The sequence below is a fragment of the Erinaceus europaeus genome, unplaced genomic scaffold, assembly GCF_950295315.1.
Source record: "Erinaceus europaeus unplaced genomic scaffold, mEriEur2.1 scaffold_1282, whole genome shotgun sequence".
Taxonomy (NCBI): Eukaryota; Metazoa; Chordata; class Mammalia; order Eulipotyphla; family Erinaceidae; genus Erinaceus; species Erinaceus europaeus.
In genome coordinates, this window is record NW_026647948.1 from 1 (window position 1) to 15,753 (window position 15,753).

The following is a 15,753-nucleotide window of genomic DNA, read 5'->3' on the forward strand; positions in this document are numbered from 1 at the left end:
GTTACGAGCTGCTGCTCAAGGAGTACCTCCAGAAGCTGCCAGCAGAGGCCCCAGACAGGGCCGATGCCCAGAGTGAGGACAGCACCAGGTCCCCTGGGCTGGTGGGGGCAGGGGGGTGGGGGCTAGTCACCGCCGAGTATTTATGGAGCACCTGCTAAAATGGCGATGATGACCTCTGGTCACCAGCATTGGCTGTTGGTCCCCCACAGACCAGCTCCTCCACCATTAGCCATTGTATTTTATTGCCACCAGGGTTTATCATGGGTCCTCTGGGCAGTACAATGAATCTACCACTCCTGAAGGCCATTTCCTTTTCCCTTATTTGATAGGACAGAGAGAAATTGATAAGAGGATTGAAGGGAAATAGAGAGGGAGAGAGAAAGAGAGACACCTGTAGCACTGCTTCACCAGTCATGAAACTTCCTCCCTGCAGGTGGGAACAAGTGTTTTTGAACCTTGGTCCTTGCACATGGTAACATGTGTGCTCAACTGGGTGTCACACCACCTGGCCACTATTAGCCATTTCTTTTAAAAATTTATCTTATTTCTTTATTGTCTTTTTTTTTGTCTCCAGAGTTATTGCTAGGACTCAGTGCCAGCAGTAGGAATCCACAGCTTCTGGTGGCCATCCCCCCGCTTTTTTCTACTTCAGTAGATAGAACATACAGAATTGAGAGGAGAGGGAGAGATAAAGAGGGAGAGAAAAAGATAGATGTCTGCAGATCTGCTTCACAGACCCACTACAGGTGGGGATTGGGGGCTTGAACCCGGGTCCTTGTGCATAGTACTATGTTCACTTAACTGGGTGCACCACCACCTGATTCCCTTATTATTTTTTTTTACTGGACAGAAACAGATAAAAGGGAAGGGGGAGGTAGAGAGGGAGATAGTTGTAGCACTGCTTCACTGCTTGTGAAGCTTCCTCCCTGAAGGTGGGGACCAGGGGCTTGACCCTGGGTCCTTACATATTATAATACATATGCTCAACCAGGTTTCCCACTACCATTAGCCTTTTTTTTTTTTTTTCATAGATAACAACACTAAAGCCTAGAGAGGTTAAGTGATTGTTCATGGCAGAAAAGAGCAGAGAACTGGGACTTGAACCCATTCAAAAGTCCATACTTTTCCCACTGTACCCACTCTGGGTCTGGCTTAGTTTGGGGAGCCCATCACTCAAATCCTGTCTTGCAGCGACTGCCAGTTGTCCCTTGGGCAGGAAATGCTCTCCCCCTCTCCTCCCAGCACCCATACAGCCCATGTGTCAGGACACAGAACCATATGAGGCCATTTTACTAAGCCTAAGGACCTCCCACTGCAGTCACCAGCCCCAACTTCTCAGGGGTAACTCTAGTACTGCACCCCCTTCTCCCATTTCAGAAGCCCTCGATGTGATCTTCTCCGCTGCACAGCACTCCAACGCAGCCATCACTGAGATGGTGAGCAGCCCTGCACTGGGGCAAGCAGTTGACATCCCTAAAGGACCCTGACTCCACTCCCTGCAGTTCTCAGTCCTCCCCAGTGCCCCTGGGTCTCTGCATCTGCTCACTCCCTGGGGATGCCCCAGGACACCACAGAGGTCATGCCATCCCCTTCCCCCAAGCTTCCAGGAGCCAGTGGGAGAGGGGGTTTATCTGAGGGGTCACCCCTACCCCCCAGGAGCGGCTGCAGGAGCTGTGGGAGGTGTACCAGCGCCTGGGCCTGGAGGACGACATAGTGGACCCCTCCAACACGCTGCTCCGGGAAGGCCCCGTGCTCAAAATCTCCTTCCGCCGCAGCGACCCCATGGAGCGCTACCTCTTCCTGGTAGGGGAGACTGGGAGGCATGTCTGCAGGCACAGGCTAGGCTGATCCGGGTGTAGTCTGCCTTGTCCTGTATGTGAAGCTGCTGGAGGAGCAGAGAAAGGAGGCGTCCTCCACGCTGGGTACTGGCTGACTGTGCACCAGTCTCCGGCTCTCTCGCACTTCCCCACAATGGCTTCCTAGATGGGACTGGAGATCTGGGAAATGGGCCTGCACTCAGGTCTCCCTTCATCCCTCGCCCCCCCTGCACCCCTGGATCCTTGGATCATCCTAGTTGGGTGGGGGTGGGTGGCGGCTAGGCAGTCTCTTCTCCTTCTCACCCCCCCATGTCCTGTGGGCTGGCTCAGAGGAGGCCCAGGGGTGCTCACCCCCCCTCTGGACGCTGCACCTGGGCATCCCTGTCTTCCCCTGGCCCCCTACTCACACCCATATCCCCCACAGTTCAACAACATGCTGCTCTACTGTGTGCCCAGGGTCATCCAGGTGGGTGCCCACTTCCAGGTGAGGACCCGCATCGACGTGGCAGGGATGAAGGTGAGCAGTACCCCAGCCCCTGTCGCCCTTCATCCAGCGGCACCCCACACACAGCCAGCTCAGATTCTCAGCCCAGGGACCCAAGCCTGGCAGGCCCCCAGCAGATGGGGAGAGGGGAGAGTTTGGGGTTCTGCTGGCCTTCCACCCAGTCAGGTGGTGAGGGCTGCTGACATTATCTTCAGCTGCCGGTCTCTGTGCATGAGACTGCAGTGAGTAATGAGCCCACTGCGTCTTTGAGGAACACATCCTCCACCCTATTCTGGAGTGAGCAGAATGTCCCAGAGGCCAGGGAATTTGCAGGCTTGGGTGTATGGCAGCTTTGGGGAGGGAGACTGAGGAAGATAGGCGTATAGAGAGATATAGACAGCAATGGACACTCAGGCTTAGAGAAAAAGACCCACCGAAAATTCAAGAAATATGGAGACATAAGCATAATAAGAAAGAGAAAAATAGAGATGGGACTGAGGCAGGCTGTGCGTGCCAGGCCTCACAAATGTCACCTTTGCTTTCTACTCCTAATAAACATGTTCTCTGTTGGGCATGCTGGCATTTGGGTGGCTCCACAGCGCCCTCTCCTGTATAGCATGGGCCCAGTAGACTGGCAGATGCAGAGCTGTTCACCTGCCTGCCCAATCTGGTGGGAGGGCATCTTTTTCTGACTTTGGGATTTGGACATAATTCTGGTCTCTGACCACTATGGTGGCTCCCACTGGCCTTTGTCCCCTCTCCCCCAACTCCTCTATTCTGGATGTCAGGGTGGCCTAATGCTCAGCAATTGACTCTCCCTGATTTGGTCTGATTTGGTCCTAATGTTGTGCCATCATACACAGAATCAGGCAAGGAGGAAGAAAGGGAAGCAAGCACAGCCCTACCATGGTCTCCATGCACAGCTGTACAGGCTGAGCACTGCTCAAACATGTCTCATGTGAGATGAGCCCACCAGATCCCTAGCAGATACCAGTGTCCATTCACAATTCATGCTGTCCAGCAGATGGCAGTCAGGCATTTTGTTCTGACAAAATGTGACTGATGCCAGCTTGCCAACAGATGTCAGTAAAGTGTTTTGAGGAAGGGATGTCTCTCTAATTAGCACAAAGGCCCTGTGTGGGCTGGCAGGAATCCTACCCCACCCAGGCCTGGGGACTGGTTGAAGCTGGGCAGAGCTTGGGGAACTGTCTTCTGGGGACCCACGTGGCAGAGCTTGCAAACTGGCTTAGAGACCCTTGTCCAGCTTTGGTGCCCCTTGATTCACAGTCTTGCATGTCTGCCTGTTTCTTTTTTTTCTTTCTTTCTTTCTTTCTTTCTTCCTTTCTTTCTTTCTTTCTTTCTTTCTTTCTTTCTTTCGAGAATTTATTTATGGGAGTTGAGCGGTAGCACAGCCTAAGCACACGTGGCGCAAAGCACAAGGACTGGCATAAAGATCCTGGTTCGAGCCCCTGGCTCCCCACCTGCAGGGGAGTCACTTCACAAGCAGTGAATCAGGTCTGCAGGTGTCTGCCTTTCTCTCCTCCTCTCTGGCTTCCCCTCCTCTCTCCATTTCTCTCTGTCCTATCCAACAATAACAACGATAATAACTACAACAATGGCAAACGCTAGAAGAAGACTACAACAACAACAATGACAAAGGCAACAAAAGGGAAAATAAATAAATATAAAAAATAAAAAAAATAGATTTCTTTATTTATTCATGAGATAGATAGGAGGAGAGAGAGAACCAGACATCACTCTGGTACATGTGCTGCTGGGGATTGAACTCAGGATGTCATGCTTGAGAGCCCAGTGCTTTATCCACTGTACCACCTCCTGGACCACATGTCTGCCTGTTTCTAGACTGCATGTCTCAGACTTCTATTTACTTTCCCTTCTCTCTCTCTCTCACCCCATTAATCATCAGATATTTCCAGGTTTCCTCTGGGAACAAGCTGGCCTAGGCATTTTCTTTTCATTTAAATTATTATCATTTTAGATAGAGTCAGAGAGAAAGACTGGCCATGGCACTGAGGCCTCCTTCAGTGAAATGGTGGGCCTGACTTGAACCTGGGCCATTTACACTGCAGCTTTGCCAAACCTTTTAATCCATTACATTTCCCCTCTCTAATTGTTTTTCTTACTTATTACATGGGGAAAAAATCAAATGGCTTTGCAGTCTGGATTTTGTTGACTGTTCCCCTGTGGCATCATTTACTATGTCCCTAGCTCTCCCAAGTTACTTGTGAACTGGTGGGTGATCTGACTAGATTTAACTGTGTGAAAAGACTGTGGCTTCTAGGAGGAGGTCCACAGTGGCCCTACATTGGGACTGGCTGGTGGGTTCAGGAGTTGTGTCACTTAAGTGAGACCATGCATGGAAGGTCCTGAGCTCAGTGGCCTTCACACAGTAAATACTGTCCAACTGGCAGCTAGCTTTTGTAATGGTCTTGGGACCTGTGGAGTTCTGGGGCAAGAGACTGGTGAAAGACAGGTAGTGGGGCATCCAGCTGTTTGGTCTATGAACTGGGCAATCAAGCCCTTCATTCACTGTTCAGGGTGGAGGGTCTTATTCTTGGGCCTAGGTCATAAAGCCCAATCTGTGATGTAGTGAGTGAGTGTGTGTGTGTGTGTGTGTGTGTGTGTGTGTGTGTGTGTGCCTAGTGCCTTGTGCATGCATGCTTTCAGTGCTCCCAAGCCACTTCTGCAGTCAGACAGAGATAGAGAGAGGGAGAGACATCTTAGCACTGGAGCTTCCTCCAGTGCCTTAGCATCTTCCATGTGGTATCACGGTTTGCACTTGGACCATGCATGTAGACAAATCCTAAGCACTACCCAGTGAGATATCTCTTTGGCTGAAATGTCCATTTCAGGTGACTCCTTTGTCAGAAACTGTCACCCTCACCTCACTCTGGACCCACCTGGCTACTGCAACAATTCCAGGAGCCTTCAGTCCCATGGGCTCAGAGCAAGGCCCAGTTGTAGGTGCATTGGCTCAGCTCAGTGGGATCTGGGAGCTGTGCACTTGGTCCCATGTCAATCCCTTTCATTTGAGATGCAATCTGCCTCTCTCTGCCCCATGGTGCCTGTGATGGAGTGTGTGTGTGTGTCTGTGTATGTGTGTGTGTGTGTGTGTGTGTGTGTGTGTGTGTGTGTATGAGAGAGAGAGACAGAAGTCTGTACAGTTGTCTCACTTCCCCTCCTGAGCAGGTCCGGGAACTGGTGGATGCGGAGTTCCCCCACTCCTTCCTGGTGTCAGGAAAGCAGCGCACCCTGGAGCTGCAGGCTAGGTAGGCAGGGCAGGCAGGCAGGTGCCAGGGGAGGTGGGGCAACTGGGTGAGGCACTCCTGCCACTCTGTTCCCTTTCCCTTCCCCACTCTCCCTTTCTGAGCAGGTCTCAGGAGGAAATGACTTCCTGGATGCAGGTATTCAGAGTTGCAGGCCCCCAGCACCCAGCCTGCCCTGACATAGGGGGAGGGATGGGTGTGTGAGCATGACCTTATGTGCTCTGCCCATGCTTTTCCCTAGAACTTGCTTTGTGGCCATCTGGGGTTAGACTTGGGTTCCAGTCTGCTTCACTGCATGACCTGAGGCGTGCCATTTGATGCCCCCCAAAACTCAGTGTTCACCCCATGCATCTAGAACCCCATGTCTGGCACCCAGTGGGCTTTCAGCAGTGCTTGGTGAGGGCGGGGGTGGGTGGATGGACAGCCCTCACTAACATGCCTCCACCTCACCCCCGCCTCCCTAGGCATTCCATGCAGCTATTGAGCAAATAGAAAAGCGGAATGAAAGCTTCAAGGCTGCAGTGCAGGGCTCCGAGGGAGACAGCCAGGAGCAGGAGGTACCAAAGCCCCAGCTTCCCCCCTGGCCATACACAGTACCCTCAGTGCTGCCTCTCCTGGGTCCAGGCCACCAGGTGTGACATGAAGAAAACCTCCCCATCCATAGCATCGTACTTGGAGACTCTGCCTCAGTTTCCCCCAAGTGCAAAATTGTGGGGGGGGAGCCTCATTACAATGTTAACATCTCTATTACTCTAGCTGTTGGGGGGGGGGAAGGGAGGGAGCATGAAGCCTTGTATCTGAAAACAGTTTGCTGAGTGTCTTTGCAAGTCACTAGACCTCGCTGGGCCTCAGCTTCCTCACCTGTAGGACAAGGGTAATAGTCACGCATCCACCAGCAACTCCACATGGAAGCACCTGGGAAACATGTCACTACCTGAAGTGCAGGGTCCTCCGTCCCCTGGGAGGAAGAGGGTGGTGAAGTACCCGCCCTGCCACCCCCTAGCTGCAGTGCGAGGAGCTGGGTCTGCGGGCACCTCTCTGGATCCGGGACAAGATGGTGACCATGTGCATGCGCTGTCAGGATCCCTTCAATGCCCTGACACGCCGCCGCCACCACTGCCGGGCCTGCGGCTATGTGAGTACTGGTGCAGGCAGCCCTGGTCCTCCCTCCACCCAGCCTCACATCCCCAGCTCAGGCCCTGTCCCCTCACCCATCTCCCTCCCCAGGCTTCCACCAGCTCTGTTCAGAGACATTGGCTGCCACTTGTGCAAGGCTAGTGTGTGGCCTTATTTGGACTGCATACTACCAGCCTATGAGGCACGGCCCACTTCACTCTGTTCTACAGATGCAGAAAAGAGGTTCACACTTGCCCAGGAGGCTCCCCAAAGATGATGCTGAGCCTGAGGCATGAACGTATATTGTGTAACCCACATGTGGTCTCCAGCCCTTCTTCTTCTTCTTCTTCTTTTTTTTTTTTTTTTTTTTTTTTTTTACAGGAGAACAGAGAGACCAGGGCACTACTCAGCCCTGGCTTATGGTAGTGTTAGGGATTGAACCTTAAAGCCTCAGGTGTGAGAGTCTAGTGCACAGCTGCTGTGCTACCTTTTCAGCTCTGATACTTTCTTGTCATTGTTTCTTAAAATGTTTTCCTTAAACTAAAACAAAAAGTTTTATGATTGAGATACCATAAAACTTTGCTGTTTTATGCCAAGGTTTGAATCCAGGGCCTTACACATGCAAAGCATGTGCTCTACAACTGAGCCACCTCCCTGGCTCCTCTTGTCATCATTTCCCAAGGTCCCTAGACTCAGGAAATGGTCTCCCACCCATGGATGAGAAAGTATCCAAGCCCCTCAGCTCCTGTCAGACTTTGCAGGTACCATTGCCGCTTCCCCCCTCCCATATCTGGTAATGGTACGTACTTCTTTTCATCACCATCCTTTACCAACTGTTTCCTTGTTCTCAGCCCTCTGGCACCTGATCAGGCCCGTTGATAATCCTGTCTACCAGCTTCAGGCCTTAGGCTCCTCACCTGACAGTGGGGATTAAAATATCCACCTGCAGGCTGCTGGTGAGGATGCAACAATAGGAGGTACATGGGCCAGCTTGGTGGTGCACCTCGTAGAGTCTACACCAGGGTTCAAACTCCTACTCCCCAACTGCAGTGTGTGTGTGTGTGGGGGGGGGGGTTAATGAGTGGTGGAGCTGTGTTGCAGGTGCCTTTCTTTCTCTCTCCTTCTCTCTCCCTTTCCATTTATCTCTGTCCCGGGGAAAAAAAAAGCCACCAGGTACAGTCAAGTATTTGTGCAAGAAATGAACGCTAGTGATAACGCTGGTGGCAAGACATAAAAACATAAATAAATAAATAAAACTAAGGGGCCAGGCAGTGGTACCTCCAGTAGAGCACACATTTTACCATGTGCAAGGACAAGAGTCCAAGCCCTTTGTTCCCACCTGCAGAAAGGAAGCTTCATGAGCAGTGAAACAGTGCTGCAAATGTCTCTCCTCCTCTGTCTCTCTTTACTTCCCCCTTTCCTTGAATCAATCCAAAATAAATTAATTAATTTTTAAAAATTAGATTTATTTATTCCCTTTTGTTGCTCTTGTTTTATTGTTGTAGTTATTATTGTTGTTGTTACTGATGTTGTTGTTGGATGCGACAGAGAGAAATGGAGAGAGGAGGGGAAGACAGAAATGAGGAGAGAAAGACAGACACCTGCAGACCTGCTTCACCTACTGTGAAGTGACTCTCCTGCAGCTGGGGAGCCGGGGACGGAGGGCTCGAACCAGGATCCTTACGCCGGTCCTTGCACTTCGCGCCAAATACGCTTAACCTGCTGTGCTACCACCCGACTCCCATAAATAAAATATTTTAAAAACAGCCCCCCCCCGAAACCCAAAACAAAATGGAACAATTAAAACACAACAAAACCAGGAGGTTCACTTCCTCCCCTCACCTTCTCCCTTTCTTTGCTCTTCTCCAATAGCTCAGCCCAGGGCTCAGCCAGGAGACTCCACTAGCTGATTGAGGAAGCAGAGTGTGTACTCTGCTCCATCCTCTTATCAGCCTAGGCCTGGCTCTCAGGAGACAGATCCTGCTCTCCACACCTGCTGGACTTGTGCTGCTCTCTGTTGACACCACACCCCCCTCCATTTACTCAGCAAACAGAAATCCTTTGCAACCTCAGTCTTCAGCAACCTCAGAGCCAGGAGGAAACCAGCTGGGCAGGTTGGGGCCAATCAGGGAGGTGTCCCCAAAATGTGTTAAACTGCAATCAGAACACAAAGTAAATTTCTTCTGCTGGGACACACCTATGTTCGGTTGTAAAAGAGTTACATCCTAGCCAAATAGTAAGGATCTGGGGATTAGCTGCTGTTCTCCATGACTCACATCTGTAAATGAGAGTTGAGTCAGTTCACACTCACAACTTTTGCAAGTAGTTCCAGAAAAAAAAAAAAGTATTAGAATACTGAAGAAATATAAAGAGACATCAAGAATAGTATAGTAGGGGGGTCGGGCGGTGGCGCAGTGGGTTAAGCGCACGTGGCGCAAAGCGCAGGGACCGGCGTAAGGATCCCGGTTCGAGCCCCGGCTCCCCACCTGCAGGGGAGTCGCTTCACAGGCGGTGAAGCAGGTCTGCAGGTATCTCTCTCTCTCTGTCTTCCCCTCCTCTCTCCATTTCTCTCTGTCCTATCCAACAACAAAGCAACGTCAACAATGGCAATAATAACCGCAACGAGGCTGCAACAACTAGGGCAACAAAAAGGGGGAAAAATGGCCTCCAGGAGCGGTGGATTCATGGTGCAGGCACTGAGCCCAGCAATAACCCTGGAGGAAAAAAAAAAAAAAGAATAGTATAGTAGGTCTGGCAAAATGGCTTACCTGGTGTTGTGCCTGATTTTCCACGGAGATGAGCCTGTTTTGAGCCTGGTCCCCTTTATACTGGGGGGACTTTGGGGCTATGGTGTCTTTCTCCCTCTGTCTCTCTATGTGAAAAAGTTGGCCTGGAGAGCCTATCTTCCACATACATGGAAGAGGTAAAATATTCTGGCAATGAAATAAAATGTATGGCCCTTCACTGGATCCTGGAACAGAAAAAATAATAATAAAACGAAAAATAGCTATAGAGGATGTTACTGGCACCAAGGGGGGAAATTTGATGATGAGCTATCTACTGACAATAATATTACACTGGTGTTAAATTTCCTGAGTGTTGTCACGACATTGTGCACAGGAGAGAAAATACCTTCGTTCCTAAGCAATATCAGCTACACGTTTAAGGATGAGGTGTGATGATTGGGAATTATATTCACAGGATTCTGGGGGTGGGGGGAGATAAGACCAATGTAGCAAAAATGTTAACAATGGGTGAGCCTGGTGGACAGGTGGTATTATTGTGTTGTTCTTTCAGCTTGCCTATAGATTTTTTTTTTTCAATTTTTGAAATTTCTAAATCTTCAAAAACAAAGTGTTAGTAGGGGAGGAAAATAACTACACCACTAATAGTATTGAAAAAAATGTAAATCAGGCAGTGGTAGCTAATGTAACAGTTATGCAAAAGAGACTCTCATGCCTGAGGCTCCAAAGTCCCAGATTCAATCCTCCACACCACCATAAACTAGAGCTGAACAGTGCTCTGGTAAATTAAAAAAAAAAAAAAAAAAGTAAATCTCCTTTGAAAAAAAAAATTAAAAACTTCTGAAGTAGCTGAGGTGTCCTGCTAGGGCCTGTGTGAGGCGCCCTTGTCCCAAAGTGGAGAGTTTTCGTGCCTGTGTGTATTTAGCGCCTGTGAGTCACCCTTTCGGTGGTTTGGGTGCCCAGTTTCTGTCTCCCTACCTGTCAAACGGGAATCCTATTTAGGGTGGGGCAGGCTAACCTTCTGTGGGGCCCTCCCTGCCCAGGCCGCTGTCTTTGCCTGGCACACAGATGAGCTCCCTGATGAAAAACTCTCCTCTCCTCTTCATCTCTTGTCACCACGACCCCCATTTCCACTCACACGTACTATGACACCCCAGTGTCCCTGAATGTTCCATCCTTCAGCATCCTGGGGCTCTCTCCTGCTCATCTTTTGCCTCTTTTACTTGTTCTCCCCAATTTGATTCACATTGGCTTGCTGGGGGGGGGGGCAGGGGCGGGGATGTCACTCTACAGAATACACATGACAGTCTTCCTTTCTCAAAAAAAAAGCAACTGGCCCTTCAATTAAAAAAAAGATATTTGGGGGCTTGAGTGGCATCCGGATTAAGCACACATAGTGCAAAGTGCAAGGACCCACACAAGGATCCCAGTTTGAGCCCCAGCTCCCCACCTTCAGGGGGGGTCACTTCACAAGTGGTGAGGCAGGTCTGTAGGTATATGTCTTTTTCGCCCTCTTTCTATCTACCTTCTTTTCTCAATTTCTTTCTGTCCTATATATAAAAAAAATAAAAGCAACACCAGAAGCAGTGGATTCATAGTGCCAGCACCGAGCCCCAGCAACTGGAGGCGATGATGATGATGATAATCATCATCATCATCATCATCATCACTGCCCTGGCTTAATCACTCCAAGTCAACTTTTTGCAATTAGAAAGAGTAAGGGGCTGGTTGCAAGTGTTTCTCCCTATCTCCCCTTGCCCTCTCAGTTTCCATCTTTATCATAAATAAAATAAAATAAAATAGAGGAAGAAAGGGAAAGACACAACAATCCCCCAAGCTTCCTCCAATGCTTGGGAGACTCGATTCAAGCCTTGGTCATGTACATGGCAAAGCAGGAATCCTGTGCAGCTGAGCTATCTTGTGGGTCAACAGAGCTGATGTTGTTGGATCCATTTCACAGATGGGGAGACTGAGGTTTCAAATCAGGCCCCACTGCTGGGATGGGGTGGACTGGAGTTTCCATTCTAGGTGCACTGCATTTTTATATTACTTGAGTAGAACACATTTGACTCTGTGGTTGTGTGTAATGCCAGAGAGAACATTTGGAGAAGTGAATCAACTGCAGGGCAAGCCTTGGGGATTAAGAGATATTCTTAGGGAAGGGCAACTTGCAGAGGAGAGGAGCTCAGACACCTGCTGGGAGATCTGGTTTCAAGGCCTCCTTCTCCGCTAGGGAAGCCCAGAATCTGAGGCCTCCCAGCACATAGCCTGACCTTCTGTGCACACTGGGTCTTTGGCAGCTCCAGGTCCCCCTCTCTTGGTGCTTGCTTCTTCCTCCTATTACTGGCTGCCCCTTATTTCAGCAAGAGAGAGACCAAGCTCCCTCTTGTTGGTTCTTCTTCAGGTTGTGTGTGCCAGGTGCTCAGACTTCCGGGCTGAACTCAAATATGATGACAACAGGCCTAACCGAGTCTGCTTCGACTGCTACACCTTCCTCACAGGAAACGTGCTCCCTGAGGACAAGGATGACAAAAAGAGGGGCATCTTGGAGGTGAGAGCCACTGCTCCTGCCTTTGGAAAGCACTGGGCACCCACCATGTGCTGGTGCTGTCCTAGGTGCTGAGCCACAGGCCTGTGGTGACCCTGTTCTCCCCCCTCTCTCTGCCTATACACACCCCAACACCTGCTTCCTCCTGCTCCAGACAAATAGATATAACCTTGGGCTCCAGAATTGTTCAGGCTCTTCTGTCTCTCCTCTGTGTCACCATCCCATAGTAGCATAGTTCCTGTTCCTGACGCACTTCACCTCCTCCAGCCCCAGGCCCTGCCCCAGCAGTCCCAGCAAGTGAACAGAGCTGCTATCACTGGTTCCACTTCACAGGGTCCCACTGCTGGGAAGGGAAGGGCTGGATGTCAGGGAGAAGCTGACCCTGTTTCAGGGCAAGAGAATTTCCAGAGAAATGTCTTGCCCAAGATCACATGGCAGCTCAAGTGCCACCTCTCTGACCCCTGCATGGACTTTTCTTTGCTATCCCGGGCCCCTCAGGAGCTCTGCCCACCCCATAGGCAGCCCCAGGCTGCTCCTAGGGCTAGGCTGCACCTCTAGGGCACTAGTTGTGCTCAACATTGTTGCAAAACACAACTGTTACTTAGCACCCAAGTGTGTTAGTATCACCTCACTGCTCCTCCCTCACTAAGACAAGAGTCCACAACCCACATTCCTGGGAGGTAGAGTGACAGCAGCTGGACTTCACTCCTAGGTGTAGTTTGGTTACTTTCCACAAATATCTGCCTGGCTCCCAATCCTCCCCATTATCATCAGCACTGCCCATGCCCCTCTCCCTGATTCCTACACCACCCAACTCTCTGCTGGAAGGAGGTGCTGGTCAGCCCTCCTCAGTTCCTGTCTCTATTCCTGGGGTATCTCACAGATGCTGACCCACCCCCCAGCCCCCAGTGTCGTCCCCAGTTCTGTTGGGCTTGTTTAGCACTTCACCACTTCTCCCGGCACACTTGGGGGATGTCCTGCTCTCTGACACAGGCTTTCTGGTTTCAGAAAGGGTCTGCAGCCGGGTCGGAGCAGAATCTCATGTGCAGTTTTCTGCAGTTGGTCGGGGACAAGTGGGGCAAGAATGGCCCAAGGGGCTGGTGTGCCATCCCCCGGGATGACCCCCTTGTGCTTTATGTCTACGCGGCCCCTCAGGTAATGAATTCCACTTGCACCTCCAGACCTTGACCGTCTCAAGGAGTGTGTGTGTGTGTGTGTGTGTGTGTGTGTGTGTGTGTGTGTGTGTGTGTAGAGGTGGTGGTGGTGGTAGTGAGTAGGGTTGGCCTGTGGGTCCAGTGAGGATACTGAGGCCCTATCAGGAACCCCTGAGGGTTGTTGACTCCCAGAGCTGAGCCCAGACTAGGGCACAAGCACTTTTCCCCCAGTGGACAGCCACTTCTCCTCTCCCCCAATGGCCCAGTGCTTCCCATTGTGGGTGTTTGGGGAGTGAGGCAGTGGGGGCCTGGATAGGAGGACAAAGCCCCACTGGTTTCTCCTCTCCTCCCAGGACATGAGGGCTCACACCTCCATCCCCCTGTTGGGCTACCAGGTGACTGCTGGACCCCAGGGTGACCCTCGGCTCTTCCAGCTACAGCAGTCAGGCCAGCTGTACAGCTTCAGGGCTGAGACCGAGGAGCTGAAGGGCCGTTGGGTGAAGGCGATGGAGCGGGCAGCCAGTGGCTGGAGCCCTGGGGAGCCCAGTGATGGGGACCTGTCTGACTGAGCCTCAGAGGCCCAGCTCCTCCTCAAGAGTCTCCTTCCCATGACCCTGTGGCCTCTGTGCCCCGCCACTCTAAGCTGACCTTTCAAGTGATCAGTTTCCAGTTGTGCTTGATTTGGATTCAGAAAATATGGATCTTTTCCTTGGGGGAGGAAGTGACCAAGTGTCCCAGTTCTGCCCAGGGCTGTGGGGATTCCTTAGACATAGAACTTCCAGTGTCAAACAAAGCCAGGAAAGTCCCAGGCAACCCAGGACCACTTGTCACCCTAATGTGGCTCTCAGCCTGAGTATTGCATTAGAATTACCTGGGAAACTTAAAAGGAAATACCAATAAATACTTTTAAAAATAAATTTAAGGGTTGGGAGATAGGTCAACACTAGAGCACAGGACTTGCCAGCCTGAGCCTCCAGGTTCAATCCCAGCATTGCCACAGGCCAGATAGGAACAGAACTCTGCTCCCTCCCCAATTCCTTAAAAATAAACCTTTACAGTTTCAATTTAAAAAAAGTACATATCTGTATTCATTAATGAAAGTTTCTGACTTACTGGTCTGAGAAGAGAAAGACATGAATATTTTTCTGTAATATCCATATGAGTCTAATAGGCAGCCTAGCTGCCTAGGCTAAAGAAAAAAAAAAAACAGGTGTACAATCCAGGTGAGCTGTCTTGCTGATCTGAAAATAAGTATATCTAACAAACAAGCAAGCAAACAAAAAATTTCCTTTAGGGACCAGACTTCCTTTACTCAACAAATATTTGAGCACCTACCATGAGGCAAATGTGGTTTTTGTACTGGGAACACAGTAATCAATGAGACAGGCAGAAGAAACTGCTTTCTTGGAGTTTGTATTCTAGTGAGAGAGCTCACCAATAAAATGAGTACATAAAGTATAGAACATATTAGGTGTGACAAGATGACAAACAGTCCTGTATTTTCTGAACTTTAAAATAGAATTTCTTAAGTCCATGGAAACATCTCTGTTTCAGACAAGTCTGAATGGTTAATCACCCCAGTAGGAGAAAATCAAAGTGAGGGCAGATAGTGCACACCCATCAGAACACACACAAACCAAGTGCAAGGACAACATCCAAATCCCCAGTCTTGGGGGAAAGCTTCATGAGCAGTACAGCAGTGTTACAGATCTCTCTCCCTTTCTTCCCCCTCTATTTCTCTTGGTCTCTATGAAAAGTAAATGAACAAGCAAGTAAATAAACAGTAAAGGGAGAAAGGGAGGGCAAATTGTGTGTGTGTGTGTGTGTGTGTGTGTGTACTCCCCTTTTTATTTATTTTTTTAAAGTTTTTTTAATATTTATTTTCCCTTTTGTTGCCCTTGTTGTTTTATTTGTTGTAGTTATTATTGTTGTTCTTGATGTCATTGTTGTTGGTTAGAACAGAGAGAAATGGAGAGAGGAGGGGAAGACGGAGAGGTGGAGAGAAAGATAGACACCTGCAGACCTGCTTCACTGCCTGTGAAGTGACTCCCCTCCAGGCAGGGAGCCGGGGGCTCGAACTGGGATCCTTACGCCAGTCCTTGCGCTTTGCATTATGTGCGCTTAACCCGCTGTGCCACTGCCTTGTACACTCCCTTGTACTCCCATTTTTAAGAGGAAAATCTTCCACCTGCAGGAAGCTTCAAAGAGGCTAAGCAGGGCTGCAGGTGTCTCTGTTTCTCTCTCCTTCTCTCTCTCCCCCTCCCTTCTCAATTTCTCTCTGTCTCTATCAAAATAAGGGAAAATGATCACTGGGAATAATGGATTCATTATCCAGGCACCAAGCTTCAGTGATAACTCTGTGATAACAAAATAAGTAGATAAATATAAAGGCATCACCATGGAATCTTCTCGCTGAGAAGTCAGTATTTAGAAAACAACCTCATGTAAAGAAGTGGGGGAGGGGCGGGGGTGATAGTATAATGTTTATGCAAAGAGACTCTCATGCCTGAGGCCCCAAAGTCCCATCCCATCCAAAATTCAATCCCCTGCACCACCACACGCCAGAGCTGAACAGTGCTCTGGTTAAAAAAAAAAAAAAAAAA

At 49.9% G+C, this 15,753-nt stretch overlaps 1 protein-coding gene across 1 annotated transcript; it reads left to right on the forward strand.

The window, feature by feature from the left end:
- Positions 1 to 5: 5 nt before the first annotated feature.
- Positions 6 to 15,747, forward strand: LOC103108835 (FYVE, RhoGEF and PH domain-containing protein 2; the record flags this gene model as incomplete). Its single annotated transcript, XM_060184544.1, has 11 exons — positions 6 to 72; positions 1,378 to 1,436; positions 1,657 to 1,803; positions 2,242 to 2,334; positions 5,512 to 5,591; positions 5,696 to 5,726; positions 6,053 to 6,145; positions 6,592 to 6,723; positions 11,853 to 11,999; positions 13,005 to 13,151; positions 13,504 to 15,747. Coding segments are annotated over 11 exons (1,212 nt in total), but the record flags the coding sequence as incomplete, so codon positions are not given.
- Positions 15,748 to 15,753: the final 6 nt, after the last annotated feature.